The 21,904-nt window shown below is 37.9% G+C and overlaps 1 protein-coding gene across 4 annotated transcripts in view; it reads left to right on the top strand.

Moving 5' to 3' along the window:
* FERMT2 (FERM domain containing kindlin 2) overlaps positions 1 to 21,904 on the top strand; it is a 93,886-nt gene that overhangs the window by 52,745 nt on the left and 19,237 nt on the right. For 2 of the 4 annotated variants that reach the window (XM_034937561.3, XM_034937560.3), the window contains exons 4-8: positions 4,964 to 5,098; positions 16,594 to 16,626; positions 16,958 to 17,183; positions 17,289 to 17,391; positions 19,740 to 19,847. In XM_034937561.3, the coding sequence (XP_034793452.1) occupies positions 4,964 to 5,098; positions 16,594 to 16,626; positions 16,958 to 17,183; positions 17,289 to 17,391; positions 19,740 to 19,847 (605 nt within the window). The remainder of the gene's footprint in view (positions 1 to 4,963; positions 5,099 to 16,593; positions 16,627 to 16,957; positions 17,184 to 17,288; positions 17,392 to 19,739; positions 19,848 to 21,904) is intronic. The other 2 variants (XM_003831705.5, XM_003831706.5) reach the window with 1 other exon arrangement.

The raw sequence follows: 21,904 nt of genomic DNA, 5'->3' as shown, positions 1-21,904 counted from the left end.
GTGGATTAACTTTATATCTTAAATATACAAGAATGAAGAAAATATTTGATTTTTAATTGTGTAAGTTTAGCTGAAAAATGCTGTAGTATGTTTTTTAAAAAAACCAGATATGCCTAGATGCTTTCAAGAAAGTGGCAGAATTTAAGGAACAAGTATTTACTTGTTAACGTGATTTCTGCTCTTTATTAGATATACTTACCCCAAATTTATTAATAATTAAAGAGCAGTTATATTTACCTACTCTGTGGTCACATATTCGTTCAGGATAGTTCTTCTGCTAATTCCATTTTCAGGTTTCAGAAACCGATCAGAAAATAGCCTGTAAAATACAGAACAAAATGAAAACCTAGTTATGTCCCACAGTGTTTCTTTCTTTGTGGGGTTTTTTTTTGGTTGTTTTTTTTTTTTTTTTTGAGACGGAGTTTCACTCTCCTTGCCCAGACTGGAGTGCAATGGCATGATCTTAGCTCACTGCAACCTCCGCCTCTTGGGTTCAAGCGATTCCCCTGCCTCAGCCTCCCGAGTAGCTGGAATTACAGGCATGCGCCACCATGCCCAGCTAATTTTGTATTTTTAGTAGAGACGGGGTTTCACCATGTTGGCCAGGCTGGTTTCAAACTGCTGACCACAGGTGATCCACCCGTCTCAGCCTCCCAAAGTGCTGGGATTACAGGCGTGAGCCGTCGTGCCTGGCCGAGTGTTTCTAAGAGTAACGTTGAAATAACCAACAGAAAACCTGACCAAAACCCACATACTTATTAAAATAATTTATTTGGACTTCTTATTTAAACATGGACAATGTTTATATAAAAATTCTTTTTAAAAAAGAAAGTCCAGTGTGGTTTGCAGTCATTGCTCCCATGTTAATTTTTACATGCAAATTAACTTTGATTTGAAGAAATCTTACAGAAAAATGAGAAAAGGAAGAAAATATATATAAATTATTAAAAACACGAGAAGATGTACGTTACTACTAATCAAAGACATAAAACAAGAACATATATCCATCTTGTTCCATCTTTGCCTTAAAATTATTATAACCTTTAATCCAGTAATTCTACTCCAGTGAATTCTGAAATAAAATATGGAAAAAGATGGACATAGATGTTTGTAGAATTGTTAAATATTATTTATAATGGGCTCAGTATTAGAAGAATGATTAAATTATGATTTATTTACATAGAATATTATGCAGTTGTTAAAATGATTTGCTAGTCATGTTTCACCTTTTATGAAAACATTTTATTTTTTGCCCTGTCTTATGGTACTGAAAGAACACATTTTAAATGATTCAGTTATTTATATTTTTTGAGGAGGGAGGTAACTTCCAAATTTCTACCATGGTGTGTGTGTGTGTGTGTGTGTGTGTGTGTGTGTGTGTGTGTGTGTGTGTGTGTGTTTTATTTGTTTTGCAGATGGTCTTGCTCTGTCACCCAGGCTGGAGAGCAGTGGCCCAGTCATGGCTCACTGCAGCTTCCAGGCTCAGGCAGTCTTCCCACCTCAGCCTCCTGAGTAGCTGGGACTCTAGATGTGCACCACTATGCCTGGCTAATTTAAAAAAAAAAAATTTGTTTGTAGAGAAAAGGTCTTCCTAGGTTGCCCAGGCTGGTCTTGAACTCCTGAGCTCAAGCAGTTCTCCCACTTTGGCCTCCCAAAGTCCTGGGATTACAGGCGTGAACCACTGTGCCAGGTCTCTGTTGTTAGCCATTTTATAATTAGAGGAAAAACATTAAGACACAAATACTTACAAAGCATTTGTTATGTATCATTTAATTTATACAACTACCTCCTGAGGCACTGTTCTCATTTTAGATGAGGAAACTCAGACACCGACAGGCTGAGTAGCTTGTCCAGAGTCACACAGCTAATAAATAGTGGAACTAGGATTTGAATCTAGGTAGTTTGGCTGTGTGCTTCCACCTTAAATTGTGCCTCATCAACTCTGTAGCAGCATGGTAGGATCCTAGTTTCAGGTCCCCTACAAACAAAAAGCTTTCTGAATTTATAATATTGGGTTGAATCTAGTGGATGTCATGGGCTCCTAAAGCTGTAAACTGCCACATGTAAAATTTTGATCCAGTAATTAGCAATCTATAGCTTTGCAAGTTTTGTAGTGATATGAATTGCATTGTCTGTTCTCTTCATACTCTGACATATAGTATAGTGCTGCCAGACATTGTGATACACAGTCACGTGCTGCATAACAATATTTTGGTCAACGATGAACCACATATCTAGTGATAGTTCCTTAAGATTATAATGGAGTTGAAAATTTTCCGTCTCCTTGTGATGATGTAGCTTTTGTAACATCATAGTGCAATTACTTTATTTTTAAAATACATTTTAAAAATAAGTGCAGTGGCTCACGCCTATAATCCCATCACTTTGGGAGGCCAAGGAGTTTGGAGACCAGCCTGGGCATCATGACAAGACCCTATCTCTACAAAAAAATAAAATGAAATTGCCTAAGGACACGTTTCTCAGAACACATCCCCATCCTTAAGTGACGCATGACTGTAGACCTATTGCTTCTCCTTTCTGCGGCTTTTCTTTTTTATTGTTAATTTTTGGGTTCTTCATCGTTTCACAGTTTTTTAATTAACTTTATTGTAGTATAATAGATACACCATAAACTGTATCTATTTAAAGTGTGAAATTTGAGTTGTGACAGATATTTATACCTCTGAAACCACCACAATCAAGATGCAGAATATTTCTGTCACCTGTCAAACTTCAGCTACCAGCAAATTGATCTGCTTTCTGTCACTATGGATTTGTTGGCATTTTCTGGAATTTTGTGAATGGAATCACATATACTCTTTTCTAATTTGTCTTCCACTTAATATAATAAATTTGAGAGTCATTCATTTTATTGCATGTGTCAATTGTTTCTTTTTACTGATTGGTGAGTTGTGTTCCATTGTCTAAGTAGTATATCATTGGTTTGCAAATATCACATTTTTGTTTATCCATCTGGGTTATTTTCAGTTTTGGCTTTTATGAATCAAGTTATTACAAATGTGCTTTTCATCTTCTTGGGTAAATAACTAGGGGTAGAATGTCTGGAGTTGTGTGGTACATGTATGTTTATACAGAATTGCTGAGCTGTTTTCAAAAAATTGTCTCATTTAATAGTCCTACCAGCTGCTTATGAGAGTTCAAGTTCCTCTTCACATCCTCACTGACACTGAGTAGTAACGTCTTTTTAATGCTGGCCTCTTTGATGTGTGGGTACTGCTATCTCATTGTGGTTTTAATTTGTATTTCCCTGATGACTGATAACGTCAAGTATCTTTTCATGTGCTGCTTGGTCATATTTCTTTGATGAAGTGATTGTCCAGATCTTAGTTCATTTGTCTTCTTGAGTTGTTAGGGCTCTTTTTATATTCAGAATACAAGACTTTTGTCAGATATGTGTGCTGCAAATATGTTGTCCCACTGTATGCTTGCCTTTTTTGTTTTCTCAACAGTGTCTTTTAAAGAGTAGGTAGGTTGGGGTTGTTGTTTTTTTTTATTTTTAAATAAAGGGCAATTTTTTGTGGTTCCTTTTTTTGTGTGTCCTATCTAAGAAATCTTTGTCTTATGCTTTCTTCTAGTTTCATTATTTTGACTGTTACATTTAGATCAGTGGTCATTTAGAATTAATTTTTGCTATTGTTATAAGGGTTAATGGTCTTTAAAAAATATATATATGAATCATTGTTCAGCACTTTGTTGAAAAGATTTTTCTTTCTCCTTGGATTGCCTTGGTACCTTTGTCAAAAAATTCTGATCACCCATATGTAGGTCTGTTTTGGGGGCCCTCTTCTGTTTCATTCATCTGTACGTCTTATCATTTAGCCAGTAAGTTCAGTGTCTTGATTGATACAGTTTTATGATGTCTTAAAATCAGTTAGTGTAAGTCGTCCAATTTTGTTCTTTTTAAGAATGTCTTTGACTATTCTAGGATTGTTCTCATTTTCATATAAATTTTACAACCTGTCAACTTCTACAGAAAAGCAAATTGGAATTTTGACTGGCATCTCATTAAATCTTTAGCTTGAGGAGAATTGACTTCTTAACAAAATTGAGTCTTGAAATTTGTGAACATCGTGTGCAATATATATTGTGTGTGTGTGTTTAATTGGGTCATTTTTAATTTCTTTTGTTATTTTCATTTAACCATTTTCCTTGTTATCAGACTCCTCAAATGAAAATAGATCAGAAACTTGTAGCCATTTGATACAGGGCAGAATATTTGAATCAATTAAAATTTGAGATTTGGGGCCGGGCACGGTGGCTCACGCCGGTAATCCCAGCACTTGAGAGGCCGAGGCAGGCGGATCACCTGAGGTCAGGAGTTCAAGACCAGCCTGATCAACATGGAGAAACCCTGTCTCTATTAAAAATACAAAATTAGCCAGGCGTGGTGGCACATGCCTGTAACCCCAGCTGTTCAGGAGGCTGAGGCAGGAGAATCACTTGAACCTGGGAGGTGGAGGTTGCGGCGAGCCGAGATTGCTCAATTGCACTCCAGCCTGGGTAACAAGAGTGAAACTCCGTCTCAAAAAAAAAAAAAAAAAACTGGGATTTGGTAATGATTTAAAAGTATCATTACATTTACTTCATTTATCATGTGTACCTTATGACATACAGAATGAGTGAAGGACATATAAACTCAATTTTTCTTCCAGTTTTAGATAAAAAATAAATCTATAAATAAGGGCTTCTAATATTTTCTTTCCGTACCCTAGTAGATTGTTATTTCCACTTTGAGGTCATTACATTTATTATATAGTTACGAATTAAGAATGCTTTGGGTAGTTTAAGTGTCATAATCAGTGTTTTGCATGACATCAATGTCTGACACAACTCAGACATACAGAAGGAAGTTACACATTCTTATCTTGAAACAATAGATTTACTAAGTGTAAAATGTTTAAATTTTCCTTTGTTCTAGTAAAACAATCTATTTTATTAACAGATATCAGACACCCCGAAGAACTTTCTCTCTTAAAGAAACCCAGAGATCCAACAAAGAAAAAAAAGAAGAAGCTAGATGACCAGTCTGAAGATGAGGCACTTGAATTAGAGGGGCCTCTTATCACTCCTGGATCAGGTAAGACTTTTACCAAGCAATGGACTCAAAGTAAGAACTGTGGACTGTGTACCTTTGTCTTTCTGGTGGTGGATAAATGGATCATGTAGGTCAGGAAGAGTGGTCAAGTTAAAAAAACAAAAACTTCAATTAGCCAGGCATGGTGGCACACACCTATAGTCCCAGCTACTTGGGAGGCTGAGGCAGAAGAATCGCTTGAACCCGGGAGGCAGAGTTGCAGTGAGCCAAGATCGTGCCACTGCACTCCAGCCTGGGTGACAGAGTGAGACTCCGTCTCAAAAAAAACATAAACTCTCCTTCAGCATTTTTCTCTGTCCTGAAATCACTATCCAGTGTCAGTTTCTCTCATGTGCAAATCATCATGTCAGGTGTTAATAGTTGAATCAATAAAGAGGAAGCCCAGTTCTCTTGTTCAGAGAGTCAAAAAGGAATAGTATCATAATTGGACTCAGGCAGAAATTGGAAATTTTTTTAGTATCTAGGTCATGAAAACCACCACTATTTGGTTAATGCATTATTCCTTAAAACTTTACTTAAGGCCAGGCGTGGTGGCTCACGCCTGTTATCCCAGCACTTTGGGAAGCCAAGGCAGGTGGATCACGAGGTCAGAGAGCGAGACCATCCTGGCTAACACAGTGAAACCCTGTCTCTACTAAAAATACCAAAAAAAATTAGCTGGACGTGGTGGCACGTGCCTGTAGTCCCATCTACTTGGGAGAGTGAGGCAGGAGAATCACCTGAACCCAAGAGGTGGGAGTTGCAGTGAGCTGAGATCGTGCCACCACACTCCAACTTGGGCAAGAAGAGCAAAACTCCATCTCAAAAAAAAAAAAAAAAAAAAAAAAAAAACGGCACCAGGCGGGGCACTGTGGCTCACACCTGTAATCCCAGCACTTTGGGAGGCCAAGGCAAGCAGATCACCTGAGGTCAGGTATTTGAGACCAGCCTGGCCAACGTGGTGAAACCCCATCTTGACTAAAAATACAAAAATTAGCTGGGCGTGGTGACAGGCACCTGTAATCTCAGCTATTTGGGAGGCTGAGGCAGGAGAATTGCTTGAACCCAGGAGGCGGAGGTTGCAGTGAGCCAACCTGGGTGACAACTCCGTCTCAAAAAAAAAAAAAAAAAAAAAAAAAAACAGCCTTCTCTCTGCTTTGCATATTCTGGTTTCCGGGCCTTCCTACCTTTTTTCCTTAAAGGTTTTGCTCCTTTGAGGAGCTTTCTTAGATTCCCTTTCATTACTTTTCCAATCTGAATTAGGCATCTTTCTGTCATAAGTCAGCAGACTTTTCTGTGTTTGGTATTGTTATACTGTGTGTTCTTCCTTGCTAATGTGAGCTCACTGCATGAAGGGGCTATGTCACCTTTTTGTCACCAGAACCTAACTCAGCATATGGCATTCAGCAGGCATGCAGGTGATGTCTGTTGGGAAGCTAAGTGGCTAATTAATTAGGTTATATTGTTCTTTAATCGTGGGCATATACCTGGACTGAACATTGCAGTTTCCTACATTTCCATCAGCCACAAATTTATAAATCCATTACTTAGGATGGGTCCCTTCAGCAAATATCTAAATTAATCTTACTAATTTAGTTCATTCTGGTTTTTTAAATTCTGAGATGATGATGATACTAATAATGAAAGCAGCACTCACAGAGCACTTACTGTGCAGTGCCCACCACTATTTCATGCACTTTACCCATGGAAACCCATGTAATTCTCACTACAGCTCTTTGCAGTAGATATTGTTAATACCCACATTTTGAGGATAAGGATAAGAAATTATGGCACAGTAAAAAGTCTTCTAAGGTCACAAGCCTTCTAACTTTTCTGTTTTATGTACTGATTGCATTTTGAAAGATACAAAGAAATAAGACAATCCTTACTCTTAAGTAGTTTATAGGTTAGTGGAAAAACAGTTACTATACTTAAGGAGGTAATATATAAATGTTAAATGACTTTTATAGAAGATAGTGTTTTTGAAATTCAGAAAACAATTCCAAACAAAGTTTGTGAATTCAGCTTTTAAGTTCCAGTGGCTAGGTTTTTGATGGGAAAAGGCAGTCCAAGCAGAAAGAATGATACTAACAAAGAATATCCTTGCAAAAATACAAGATGTGAATAAATGAGTTGAGCCAGTTTATGGGGGAAGAGACCTCCAAGCTCCTTCAGGATAACATTGGAACATATTTAACAACAGACAATGGAATTTAGACTAAGGCATTGTAGAACCATTGGTTTCTGAATATTTTACAAAATTATCAAATCATTATTGTAGAAAGAGTATCATATTTACTTCCAGTCAGTAATTTGTACAGGAGGGAATATGGGGAAGGGTTGCCGATACTGCTGGAAAGCCTGTAGGTTGAGGAAGAGGTAATAAAAGGGGCCGGGCGCGGGTGGCTTACGCCTATAATCCCAGCACTTTTGGGAGGCTGAGGAGGGTGGATCACCTGAGGTCAGGAGTTCGAGACCAGCCTGACCAACATGGTGAAACCCCATTTCTACTAAAAATACAAAATTAGCCAGGCGTGGTGGTGGGTACCTGTAATCCCAGCTACTCTGGAGGCTCAGGCAGGAGAATCGCTTGAACCTGGGAGGCGGAGGTTGCAGTGAGCCGAGATTGCGCCACTGCATTCCAGCCTGGGCGACAGAGCAAGACTCTGTCTCAAAAAAAAAAAAAGAGGATAAAAGATTATGTCTATGTAATATTGTGACATAGTAAGAAATATATATAGTCATGTGCTGCATAGTGATGTTTTGGTCAATAACAGATCACATATATGACTGTAGTCCCATAAGATTAAAATACTGTCTTCTTTTTTTTCTTTTCTTTTTTTTTTTCAGACGGAGTCTCACTCTGTCGCCCAGGCCGGAGTGCAGTGGCGGCGATCTCGGCTCACTGCAACCTCCGCCTCCTGGGTTCAAGCGATTCTCCTGCCTCAGCCTCCTGAGTAGCTGGGATTACAGGCGTGCATCACCACACCCGGCTAATTTTTTGTATTTTTAGTAGAGATGGGGTTTCACCATGTTGGTCAGGCTGGTCTCGAACTCCTCACCTCCTGACCTCGTGATCGATCCACCTGCCTCGGCCTCCCAAAGTGCTGGGATTACAGGCGTGAGCCACCGCACCCAGCCTTCTTTATTTTATGTATTTTTTTTTTTTTTGAGACGCAGTCTCACTGTGTCACCCAGGCTGGAGTGCAGTGGAGCAATCTTGGCTCTCTGCAGCCAAGATACAGGCAATTCTCCTGCCTCGGCCTCCTGAGTAGCTGAGACTATAGGCGCACACCACCATACTTGGCTAATTTTTGTATTTTTTAGTAGAAATGGGGTTTCACCATGTTGGCCAGACTGGTCTTGAACTCCTGGTCTCAAGTGATCCACCCACCTTGGCCTCCCAAAGTGTTGGGATTACAGGCATGAGCCAACACCTGGCCCTGTATTTTCACTCTACCTTTTCTATGTTTAGAGATGTTTAGATACACAGATACAGATACTTACCATTGTGTTACAGTTGCCTGCAGCATTCAGTACAGTAACATGCTGTACAGGTTTGTAGCCTGGGAGCAATAGACTATACCATCCGTATAGCCTAGGTGTGTAGAAGGCTATACCATCCAGGCCTGTATGAGTACACTCTATGATGTTCATACAACAGTGAAATCCCTTAACGACACATTTCTCAGAACTTATCCCTGTTGTTAGTAGGTGCATGACTGTACTAACTTGCACCTTTGTCATTGCATCATTGGGCTGTTCCTGTGCTGCCCAGTTTTTGGCTAGCTTGTGCCCAAGCAGAGCATCCTTACCAATTCTTACCCTCCCCAATCTTGGCCTCCCTTGTTCTTTTTCACCCAGTTCCCTTTTCACCCAGACTGCAGCTGCTTTTATTTCTGGTCTGTGTACTATTCCTCAGTTCTTTCCTTTCAGAGGCTAGACCTTTGGACAGCTTTGAATGTCCTAAGGGACATTTGTGGCCTCTTTATTTGTAAGAGATCCTTTTCAGAAAGAAAACCAATGTTTTTATTAAAACGTTGCTATTACTGACAACCACATTTATTGAGCAACTTCTTGTCCAAAACACTAGATGTAATATATTTAATCCACACAGTAAAATATATTAATTAATTGAGCAATTCTGAAAAATTGGTAGCATGAGAAGAGAAACCCAGAGTGGCTAAATCACTTGCCTGGGAGCTAATCCCTGGTAACTGGTAGAGCTGAGCTGTAAGCCCAGGCTCATCCCGCTTCCAAGCTAGAGCTTTCACCATTGCACTGTGCACACACCCGTCTCCTTCTTCCTTCTGTGCCTCATGAGTACACACAGACCCATAATTTTAGCAAATATGTCAGTGGCCAGAGATGCCACAACCTAGCTTTTACTTAATTTTTGTAGCCTTGTTTACCTTAAAGAAAAAAAAATTTAGTTAAAATTTAAATTCTCTAACAAATCCTTATACTGTACTCTACATGAGTAGTGGCAATCAGAATCATCCCATATCAATATTAGAAGCGATAACGCTGAATGTTTCTATAAGTCTTAGAGAGTTAGAATTTGGGAAGCTGAGGAGGTTTTGTTGCCTGGAAACCATAGGTGAAGACCGGTATGCATAGAAATTCTTGAGAGTATGCTGGTCCAGGAAGCAGGAAATCTTAAAATTTTTACATCATACGGAAATGGCTAGAAGCAAACCCTGTGAGTATGAAAAATAAAATTATCAGCTTAGCTCTTACAAAACAAAAAGACAAGAAGCTACTGGTAGAATTGGAAGCATTGGATAATTTTGTAATAGTTCCAGAACTTACTAATTTTTGCTTCTCTTCCCTTCAGCTTGGTGATAATGACAAATTGTAGGAAAGCTGGTTAGTATATAACTTAAGCTAATGAATAATCGTGATTGAGTTAGCATCAGTCTTTTCACTGAATTCTTAAGCTGGGCTGCCTTGATTAAGACATAGTAATTTAGATTGAGCAACCCACTAATACTTTTCCTTTTATAAGTCACATCTAATACTAATACTAATCCGTATTTTAAAAATACTTTTGTTTGGTAGGAAAGTGGGTTGCAAACCAAAATCACAAATAAGCCTTATGGTTTGTTTTTTTCCTCTTGGTTGTCTCTGATTTTTAATGGTTGGAGAGTAGTGTATATTGTTGATATAAACAAAATAAATATATGAATTTATATTCTAGGAGAAAATTTAGCCACATAGAAATAAACGTATATAATGTCAGGTTTTTCCTCCTCCATGGTCAACAATTACATACATAGTAAATAAGTTGTAAGTATTATTGAATACATAATCTTTCACTTAATCGCCACAAAATACCAGCAGTTTTGGTGATGTCTTCATTTTACTTCTGAGGAAATAACTCCACAAGGGTTAAGTGGAGTTATTTTCCCAAGGTTAAGTAATTTTATTTAACCTTTTAGTTAAATAAAGTTTAACTTTTTTTAACTAAAGTTAAGTAATTTTAGTTAACTTTAGTTAAGTAATTTTCGTTACTTAGTTAAGTAATTTTCCCAAGGTCACAAAGCTAATAAGGAGCAGAGCTAGAATTCACATCCAGGCTCTGGTGCTCATGCTTCTAACCATTAAGTAACCAATTCTTTTTTTTTAAGAGACAGGGTCTCTCTGTGTTGCCCAGGCTGGTCATCAACTCCTGGCCTCAAGTAATCCTTTCACCTCAGCCTCCCAAAGTGCTAGATTATGGGCATGAGCTACCATGCCTGGCCATAATGTTTATTTTATGAATTATAATAGGAACGTTTGCTAAATTTTTTCTTTCTTTTTTTTTTTAAGGGACAGGGTCTTGCTATGTTACCCAGGCTGGTCTCAGACTTCTGGGCTCAAGTGATCCTCCTCCCTCCGCCTCACAAGTAGTTGGGACTTCAGGCAGATGCCAGCATGGCCAGCTAATTTTTGTATTTTTTGTAGAGATGAGGTTTTGCCATGTTTCCCAGGCTGGTCTCAAGCAATCCTCCTGCCTTGGTCTCTCAGAAGTGCTGGGATAGCTACTAGGGAGGCTGAGGCAGGAGAATCACTTGAACCCGGGAGGTGGGGAGGTTGCAGTGAGCCAAGATCGCACCATTGCACTCCAGCCTGTGCAACAGAGCGAGACTCCATCTCAAAAAAAAAAAAAAAGTGCTGGGATCACTGCACCTAGCCTCAAAACATTTTTTAAAACTATTCTTTTAAGTACAAAAGTATCACATGCTTATAGTAAATATTCAAATATTACAGGATTACATATTCATTTTTTTCCTAACAAAAGTGGGACTGTGTTATACACACATTGTGTTTTCTCACTTGATGATACATACTGATGGACCTCATATATTTTTTAATTACAAAATTTATACATTAATACAGTCTCTTTATCATAAACTCAAGTAATATAAAAAATGTATTAAACTTAAGGTGAGTTCCTTTTAAACTTATTCCCTGGCTGCTACTCCTCAAGAGGGAGCCATTTCTTGATTACTACATATAACGAGGTTGTAAGTTTGGAGTCCAACTTGACAGTACCCTTTCTGTGTGTTTATACGCACATGTGGGTATAAAATTTGCACATCTAGTCTTATTTTAATAACATAAATGAGATCCTAATATATATTTTATGCTCTGCAATTTGATTTTTGGTGATCAGTGTTTTAGTGATTTGTGTCAAAGCAGAGAAGTCTCCCTAGTTCTTATAAACGACTTCAGAGTTCTACCTATAGAAAAAGTATATTTACCTGTTTTTCTACCTAGGTGGTATCTAATTTTTCTGTCATATATATCCCAGAGCTGGGCGTTATGGTGTGCACCTGTAGTCCTAGCTACTTGGGAGGCTGAGACAGGAGGATCTCCTGAGCCCAGGAGTTCAACCTGGGTGCCCACACCGCTGCATTCCAGCCTGGGCAACAGAGCGAGACCCTGTCTCTAAAAAAATACATGTATGTGTAGATACATATATATCTATACACGATATCACACACACTCTGTTTCTCTCTCTCTCCCCCCAAAAAGTTTCTGTGGTTTATACTTCCATCAGCAGTACATGAAAATGCCCCATTTCCTACATTCTGCTCAATATTGAATGTTGTAACTATATTTTTGCCAGTTTGACAATAAGTAGTATCTCAGTTATTTTGCATTTCCCTAATACTAGGATAGTTGAATAATTTATATGTTTATTAGCCATTTCTATTCTATTAATTTTCAAATGATAGATTTTTTATTTTATTTATATTTTTGCTTTTAGTGATATTAAAATTTTAATGTGTTACTTCCCTTTATATACTGGCATTTTGTTTGTGGCCTTTTTTTTTTTAAAACCATATTGTTTTACATTTTTATGTGGTCTTATATCTGTTAACCATTTACTTTATAGTTCTAGGTTTACTCTTGCTTGGGAAAATTTTCTCCAAAAATATAAAAATAATACCATAAAAATCCTTTTGATAAAATATGGTATAAGATAGGTATTTTGGTGAAAAATTTTTAAAATGTATTACTTTAGTACTCTTTTTAAAAAATATACAATTTATAATAAGTTAGGTAAATTTTACTGTGTTAAAATATAGCAATATTTAGGAGTTGTTTGATTATATCGGGTTTTAAATATCTACAGTAGGTGGACTCAGACTGTAGTGCTTTTTGAACTCTATTTCTCCCCCTTAGAGTTTTTAAATTATCTTTCCATGTCATTTAGTAAGCTCATATTTTGTTGCTAAATCTGCTACTTTATCTTACTCTTTACTAGTTTTCTGCCTCAGATGTATTTTAAACCAGACATTCAAGAAAACAACTTAGTTGGGATTGTCTCTGAACCACGACGAAAGAATTTAAAATACCCATACCCTCTGACCCAGCACTGCTGCTAGAATTGGGAAATAACTACAAAAATGTTTGTTGAAGCATTGGTTTGCAATAATGACATTAGTAACAGATTTTTTTTTTTTTTTTTTTTTGAGACTATGTCTCGCCCTGTTACCCAGGCTGGAGTGTAGTGGTGTGATCTCGGCTCACTGCAACCTCTGCCTTCTGGGTTCAAGCGATTCTCCTGCCTCAGCCTCCTGAGTAGCTGGAACTACAGGAGCATGCCACCATGCCTGGCTAATTTTTGTATTTTTAGTAGAGACGGGGTTTCACCATGTTGGCTAGGCTGGTCTCAAACTCCTAACCTCAGGTGATCCACCCGCCTTGGCCTCTCAAAGTGCGGGCATTACAGGCATGAGCCACTGCACCTGGCCAGAATTTTATTTTTTTATTTTTATTTTTCGAAACACAGTCTCATTCTGTCACCCAGGCTGGACTGCAGTGGTACAATCTCTGCTCACTGCAACCTCCACCTCCTCGGTTCAAGCGATTCTCCTGTCTCAGCCTCCCAAGTAGCTGGGACTATAGGCATGCACCACCACACCCAGCTTATTTTTTATATTTTTAGTAGAGACAGAGTTTCACCATGTTGGCCAGGCTGGTCTTGAACTCCTGACCTCAGGTGATCTGCCCGCCTCGGCCTCCCAAAGTGCTGGGATTACAGGCATGAGCCACCTTACAGTAACAGAATTTTAAAAAATAGGTGCACACCAATTGGGAATGGCTTACGTAAGTTATAGTACATGGAGGCAGTGTGTAGCCCTACAGCCAGACTGGCTGGGGTTTTTTTGTTTGTTGTTTTTGAGACGGAGTTTCGCTCTTGTCACCCAGGCTGGAGTGCAATGGTGCAGTCTCTCACTGCAACCTCCGCCTCCTGGGTTCAAGCGATTCTCCTGCCTCAGCCTCCCAAGTAGCTGGGATTACAGGCATGCTGCCACCATGCCTGGCTAATTTTTTGTATTTTTAGTAGAGGCGGGGTTTCACCATGTTGGCCAGGCTGGTCTCAAACTCCTGACCTCAGGCAGTCCGCCCACCTCGGCTTCCCAAAGTGCTGGGATTACAGGCTTGAGCCACCGCGCCTGCCCAGACTGGCCGATTTATAGCTTGGCTGCAGCTTACTTGCTCTTGACCTTGGACAAGTTATTTAACCTTGCTTTGCCTCAGTTTGCTCCTCTGAAGTGAGAATAATAGAGTTGTTGTGAACGCTAAGTGAGTTTATTATCACATAGTGCCTACAGAACAAATAAGAACAACGAAGTGTAAGTGAGTTTATTATCACATAGTGCCTACAGAACAAATAAGAACAACGAAGTGATTAAGTATGAATTGAAGAAGATACAAACTATAGGAAGTTGAAAGGGAGATTTGGGTGGGTGGCTGATTCTATTAAATGTGTGATTGTATTTGTTCATTCTTGAATTGCTATAAGGAAATACCTGAGACTTGGTAACTTAGGAGAAAAGAGGTTTAATTGGCTCACAGTTCTGCAGGCTGTCCAGGAAGCATGGTGGCATCAGCTCCTGGGGAGGCCTCAGGAAACTTACAATTACAGCGGAAGGCGGAGGAGGAGCCAGCCCTTCACGTGGCTGGAACAGGAGGTAGGGGTGGGAGTGGGGAGGTGCCACACACTTTAATCAACCAGATCTCATGAGAAGTCACTGACTATACAGTACCAAGCGGGGATGGTGCAAAACCATTATGAGAACTCCACCCCTGTGATTCAGTCACCTCCCACCAGGCCCCTCCTCCAACATTGGGGATTACAATTAGACATGCGATTTGGGCAGGGACACTGATCCAAACCATATCAGTGATTTAGGGGGAGTATCTTTTCTATATTAGAAACTTTATAAAGCAAATTGTCCATTCTAACTTGACTCAGTTTTGGATAGAAATTATAATCTCACCAGGTGCACATTTTCAGTATTCTGACATTCTTCGTAACAGATTTATTTAATAGATCTTTGAAAGAAACAAGACTTTGCCTAGAAGTTAATGTTTTTTCACACTTTATCTACATGCACACTCTGTAGCAGAAATACCCTTTGCCCAACTGAGTTGGAGTAATGTGTTCAGCACATTTAATAAGTGTGGGGTGCCCAATTAGTCCTTTCAAAAGGTGTCACACAATTTTAAGTTTGAAAAATACCTGTCTAGTTTAAGGATCTAGCTTTTAAAGCCCCAGGACTAACGATCCCAGTGTTCTTTAAATGCTGATAAAGAGTTCACAACTTTGCTTTGTGTTTTAGGATTAACAGTGTTCGGATTTTAGAGGGTTTTTTGTTTGTTTGTTTGAGATAGAGTCTTGCTTTGTTGCCCAGACTGGAGTGCATTGGCGCAATCTTGGCTCACTGCAGCCTTCGCCTCCTGAATAGCGTGCACCACCACTCCTGGCAAATTTTTGTATTTTTAGTGGAGACAGGGTTTCTCCATGTTGGCCAGGCTGGTCTCCAATTCCTGACCTCAAGTGATTCACCCGCCTCAGCCTCCCAAAGTGCTGAGATTACAGGAGTGAGCCACCACACCTGGCCTAGATTTTACAGGTTTTTTTAGTACTAACATTGGAAGAACACGTGTCAGGGACATAAAATCAAATATCCTGTGTCCAGCAAGAGATTACATATTTTCAGTAAAAACTTTTTTTTTTTTTTTTAACTTTGCCTTTGCTTCCTAGACTAGGTCATGACAGCTACAAAAATCTCTAGCATTAGCACCACTTTTTCACAGGCAGTGTTTCTATCATTGCATGGGGAGAAGAGTTAAAAATAGTAGGAAAGGAGATGAATTCCTAAGCTTAACCCTAAATTTAGGGAATGGAAAAGCCATTTTCTTTACATTAACAGTGTTATGCCCATTACACATTTTCTTTTGAAAAATTATGACAACAGAACAAAATATAATTTAACAGAGCTAGGACTTGGGGGAGCTGCTTGTACTTAATGTCATTCTGAACATTTTTAAATGCCTTAAATTCATCTCCTTAATTTTTGTAGTTTAAATAAAGGAGCACATACCATCTGTTGACTAATGTAACAAATTGTTATTTATGTAGCCTCTACTATATGTCTAGCCCTAATACTAAGAAATCAGAAGATAAATAAGGCAATATCCCTTCCTTTTGAGATTTGACTATTAAATATATCTCTGTTTAGACTCTTTCTAGGGCAGACTTTTATCTCCCCTTTTGCATTAATACTTTATTTGTTGTACCCCAGAACTTAAAAATTAAAAAAAACTTTATTTGTAAAATTGTTGAAACCTGTTTATTCACTGAGAAGACATTACTATAAAATTATTCTTAATCTATATGAATTCAGTTCTATTGTGTTACCTTCAAATTGTATGGATTTCAAATGGTGGTAAAAGTTGTAGACATATTTGTCACTATATACTTGACTAGAGCACTTCATTCTTTTAAATTGAACAAAAAAAAAACGTTTTACTTAGGTTGTAGCTTCTAAGGTTCTTTACTCTGAAATCCACTTGAAATGTGTACTTCAGTTTATGATTCACAATTAGGGAAAATCTGTTTTTTCTTTTTCTCATTTTCTTTTCATTCTTTTGTTTCTGTCCTCTGTTGTTGCCTTTCCTTTACCTTCTGAATTCCTTTCTTTCCTTTCCTATAGGCACTGATGTTCTTTACATTGGCCCTCTGAAAGGTGAGCCTTGCCACAATTTAAAGACAAAAAGTGTTGGTCTGTCTGCTTCAGCTATATCCTTATTTTCTAATTCTCTTGAACTGATTTTTTTTTCCCCCAGAATTTCTGCCAACTTAATTATATTCTTAAGGCTTTGTTATTACGTGTTTTAATGTTATACAAGGAGAATTAATTACACATGTTCTCATAACAGGTAAAATAATATACTAAGCTTTCCTTTCAGAATAAAACTTTTGTTTCACAGTGTGCTTTATATCATAGTATGTGTTATTATTGAAAAATAAGATGCTGTACTGCATACTTACTACCTGTTTTTCATGTTACTTATTAGGAAGTATATATTCAAGCCCAGGACTGTATAGTAAAACAATGACCCCCACTTATGATGCTCATGATGGAAGCCCCTTGTCACCAACTTCTGCTTGGTTTGGTGACAGTGCTTTGTCAGAAGGCAATCCTGGTATACTTGCTGTCAGTCAACCAATCACGTCACCAGAAATCTTGGCAAAAATGTTCAAGCCTCAAGCTCTTCTTGATAAAGCAAAAATCAACCAAGGGTAAGTTTTAAGATATAGATAAAATTGAATTTCTTCATCCAGCTAGAGGTAGAAATATTGTCTTGATTCTGTGTTGTTTTGTTCCACTGTTCTTAATTTGTCCAGGTGGCTTGATTCCTCAAGATCTCTCATGGAACAAGATGTGAAGGAAAATGAGGCCTTGCTGCTCCGATTCAAGTATTACAGCTTTTTTGATTTGAATCCAAAGGTACCGAGGGTTTAAAGGGTTGTTTTTTTTTTCCCCATTAATTTGTTTGGTTCACATGGATGTTTGTTTTTGGAAGTCGGTGGAATAAGGAATTATTTGTATATAGGAAATCTTGAATAATTATTAAAAACCCAAACTTTTAGGCAAAGGTATTTGTATTTCAAATAAGTCTATTTTAGTAGGTTGGAAGCATAACTAAACCTTTTTATTGTTGTTATTAAGATAATGAAACTTTTGTCTGATTTGGTTTTGTTTATCTTTTTTTTATCTCTAAGCTCTTAGAGTGTCATGATTTGTATTTTAAAGGTACTCTTTTGGTACTATAGAACTGGCAAAGTTTAGGCCGGGTGCAGTGGCTCAACGCCTGTAATCTCAGCACTTTGAGAACCCAAGGTGGGAGGATCACATGGTCAGGAATTCAAGACCAGCCTGGCCAACATGGTGAAACCCCGTCTCTACTAAAAATACAAAAACTAGCCACGCATGGTGGCACACGCTGGTAATGCCAGCTACTTGGGAGGCTGAGGCAGGAGAATCACTTGAACCTGGAAGACGGAGCTTGCAGTGAGCTGAGATCACGCCACTGCACTCCGGCCTGGGCAACAGGGCAAGACTCCATCTCAAACAAACAAAAAAAAGAATTGGCAAAGTTCATTTTTAAAATTTAAGACCTCTCTTCAACTATATTTAAATAAAAGTTTCAAAAAGGTTACCTTTTCAATTACTTTTAGATTACTAATTATGTGCCAAAAGATGTTGCTTCAAAAAAATGTTTTTTTCTTGAGACAGGGTCTCACGCTGTCCTCCAGGCTGGAATGCAGTGGTGTGATCATGGCTCACTGTAACCTCAAAGTCCTGGACTCAAGCCATTCTCCCACGTCGCCTCCCAAGTAGCTGGGACTACAGGCTCACCCAGCCACACCTGGCTTTCTTATTTTCTGTAGAGACAGAGTCTCACTATTTCACCCAAGCTGGTCTCAAAACTCCTGGGCTGAAGCCATCCTCCTGCCTCAGCCTCCCAAAGTGCTGGGATTACTGGCCTGAGCCACCATGCTCAGCCAAATTTTTCTTAGGTCTACATTTTTTTCCTCTGTAACAGACAAACACTGTTATTTGTCTTTACTATGATTGGTATTATCTCTGCTACCATAGTACTTCACTTTTCTGGTAAGATTTAACTTTGCCATAAATATCTGGAGCTTTTTTCCCCCGTAGAAAACACTTGGCACAGAGGTTTGAATCTTTTACTTCTCTTTCAGCCTGGGGAAAGAAACCTCTCTTGGCTACCCTCTCATCCTTTTCATGTTTAGAGTATAGTCTAGATTTTAATGTTATGTTTACATTCTTTTATTATATGCTTAAGTAATTCTTTATACAACAGTAAAATCTCTATAATAAAATTATAGAAAATAATTTTAATTCATTTTCAGGCCACATCATACCTACTTTTAGTAAAGCCAAAGCTACTTTGGGAATAGTTACATTTGTGAGGGGAATGGAGATGTATTTTGTCAACATTCTAAAATACATGTTGAGCATTCCTAATTTGAAAATGTAGAATGCTCCAAAAGCTAAAACTTTTGAGGGCTGACATGATGCTGAAAGGATATGCTCATTTTGGATTTTTATGTTAGGGACACTCAACTGGTATAATGGAATATTCCATCATCTATAAAAATTCTAAATTCAAAACAGAAGGTCTCAAGCATTCTGGATAAGGGATACTCAATCTGCAGTATTCTTAAGGCATTACTATTGACTTTTATTTATATAATTAAATGGATAATTGAATAACATATAAGTAAACATTTTCCACAAGTATATTTGCCCTGTATTTTGCATACTTAAAATAACTGCCGTTTCCAAGGACTTGCCACTTTATCTGGGTATGCTTCTCCACAGTGAACAAAATGTTCCCCAAAATAATTTGCTTTCTGATTACATGTTAGTATGGCAAGTTGCAGTAATAACACTGAAAAATAATCGGTAGTTCCGCCTTACTTTAGTGTCATCAAATTAGATTTCTTATGTTAAAGGCTATAATGTCTAGTGGTTATTTCCCTGAAAAATAACATACAGAATCTACTTTTAATACTGTACAATCAATTATTCTCTGTCATATTTTAATGTCATTTTTAATGGAAAATTAGATGTGGGCATATATAGGCATGTCTGACCCCATAGGTATCCTTCTAATAATACTTGATTGTAAATAAAAATTCTTGCTTGTAAATTAAGATCCCAGGAAAAAAAGCATTAAATTTTTCTTGTCAATTGAATATTCAGAGTTTGAAATTTTTCAATGGTAAAGGTTATATATTACAAAAGAACTATTTCTCTTGCTGCAGTATGATGCAATCAGAATCAATCAGCTTTACGAGCAGGCCAAATGGGCCATTCTCCTGGAAGAGATTGAATGCACAGAAGAAGAAATGATGATGTTTGCAGCCCTGCAGGTAGTTGAAAGGTCTAGTAAATGGGACTTATTCGGGTAAAGGGTAGGGAGGTATTTTTAAACAGTAAAGTGGAATAGTAATTCCAGTAACATTTCACGAGACAGAATTTTTGCCATGAAGAAAGTGAGTAGACACTTAGGAAAGCAAAACAAATACATTTTAGTTTGATTTTTTATCTTTTCCAAGAGTTCAGTGGTATACTTAAGTACTTTTCTCTATTTTGTAGGAAAAAAATTATCCTCTCACCCCCAAATGTATATCTGCTCAAAGCTCCTCAGTTTTTCCTTGGAAAGAAAATATTTATTAAAAATCAGATTTCTGAAATCTAATCTGAAGCTTACCTGTATAATTTCATAAATAGCCAGGGATGATACAACACACTATAAAATGGGCTGTAGCAAAGCGATGCTTTTAGGTGATAAGATTTAGAGAGACTAGTGGAACCAAACCTTTTTCTACAATGATAATCCTTAAGTAGATAGCTAACATTGTCCTTAGATTAAACCAGTTTTTTCATATGTGGTTCTTACATACCACCTCCTTCAGAATTATAGGGGAGCTTATTTAAAAATTAATTATCCACTTCATGAATAACTTTAAGGTGGCATCCACACATCCACATTCTTACAGATACTGAGGTCTGATGACCAAATTAATTCATCTTTCTTAAATTTCAGATACCCGAGTAATGCTTTGGCAAGTATTCCCAGTTATGAAGGGATTCTAGGTTCAGCCTAAAGTCCTGATGAAGTTGGTGTTCTATAAATAACAGAAGTACAGGAAGCAGAGTTGACATTCAGTTGAAGAACTTTTCACTGTAGAAAGGATTTTGTTTTTCCTTAGAACACAAACAAAAATGCTCTCAGTCTTCCAAATGCCTTCTTTTATGCATCCAGAAAAGTTTTCAGTTGTGACCCAAAAAGTTGCCATTAGAAAGCAAGAATGGGGAGTGAGGTTAGCAAAAAAAAAAAAAAAAAATTAAAGCAAGAACAGCTAATTTTCACCTTAGTTTACATAATGAAAGGAGTGGCAAAGAAGCATAGACAAGGAAAATCCCAGGTGACAGATGGATTAATCAGTTATTTTCTAGGGACTTGATTAATGAGCCAGTTAGGATCCTGTATTGTGTTTCCAGATAATTCTGACTCTCTGGTGAATTTCTTGAATTAAATTCTGGAGCAGTTTGTTGGGAGTCCCCTCACGTGGTTATGGCTTTCTTCCTGCATCCTCCTCACTTTGATACAGGCTTATGATTTTCTAGTGGAGGTTTTGCCAATGATAGAGTAATAATACCTGTAAAATATGTGTGAAAGACCACAGATTTTATACTGTTGCTTTATTTTTGTATTAAAAAATAGTATGTTTATGGTTATTGTTTTTAAAACCAACAGATGCCTATTATATGCCTGGCACATAGTAGGTGCTCAAAACATGTTTGTAAAATGAGAGTACACACAGTTGTGTTCTCACAGGAATGGCATGATTCTGCAGCCCACCTCCCCGAGTGTATCTTGGGCATTCCATATCAGTACAGAAGGAACACCTCAGAGACCACAGGTTTTAGTTCATGGAAATGGAATGGTCTCAAACCATAGCCCTCCAAGACCATTTTAGAATCTAGATATAATGAGAGTATTTTGACATACAGATTTGAGTTGTTGGAGGCTTTCTCAGAGACTGACCCTAAGGTTGTAGGAAGCCATCTAGTACCAGAATAAGGAAACTGTGAAAGTATGGTGAGGAGGAGATGCCTAGAATTTTTTCTTTCAGAGAGAACCTATACTCCAAAGTATACTCTCCTTGGGACATCTGGATCCTTGTGTAAAGTAAATTTACAATAGTAAAAAGAAGCAAAATAATACAAAACAAGAAGGTGGGGATAAAAAGTAAAGTAGATGAATTAGTAACATTGTTTTTAAAGCATTTAAGTCAGAGTATGTATTAAGAAATTTAAGATATCCCTTGCACTTTTGAAAGCAAAGCTGGATTTTTTAAGTCCCATTCACAGCCAGGATTTCTCCAGTATGACTCATGAAGACATTTTGCATCAGAATTAC

This window comes from Pan paniscus, chromosome 15 (genome assembly GCF_029289425.2).
Source record: "Pan paniscus chromosome 15, NHGRI_mPanPan1-v2.0_pri, whole genome shotgun sequence".
Lineage (NCBI taxonomy): Eukaryota > Metazoa > Chordata > Mammalia > Primates > Hominidae > Pan > Pan paniscus.
Note: the sequence above shows the minus strand (reverse complement) of the source record. Positions and strands in the feature narration are given on the sequence as shown.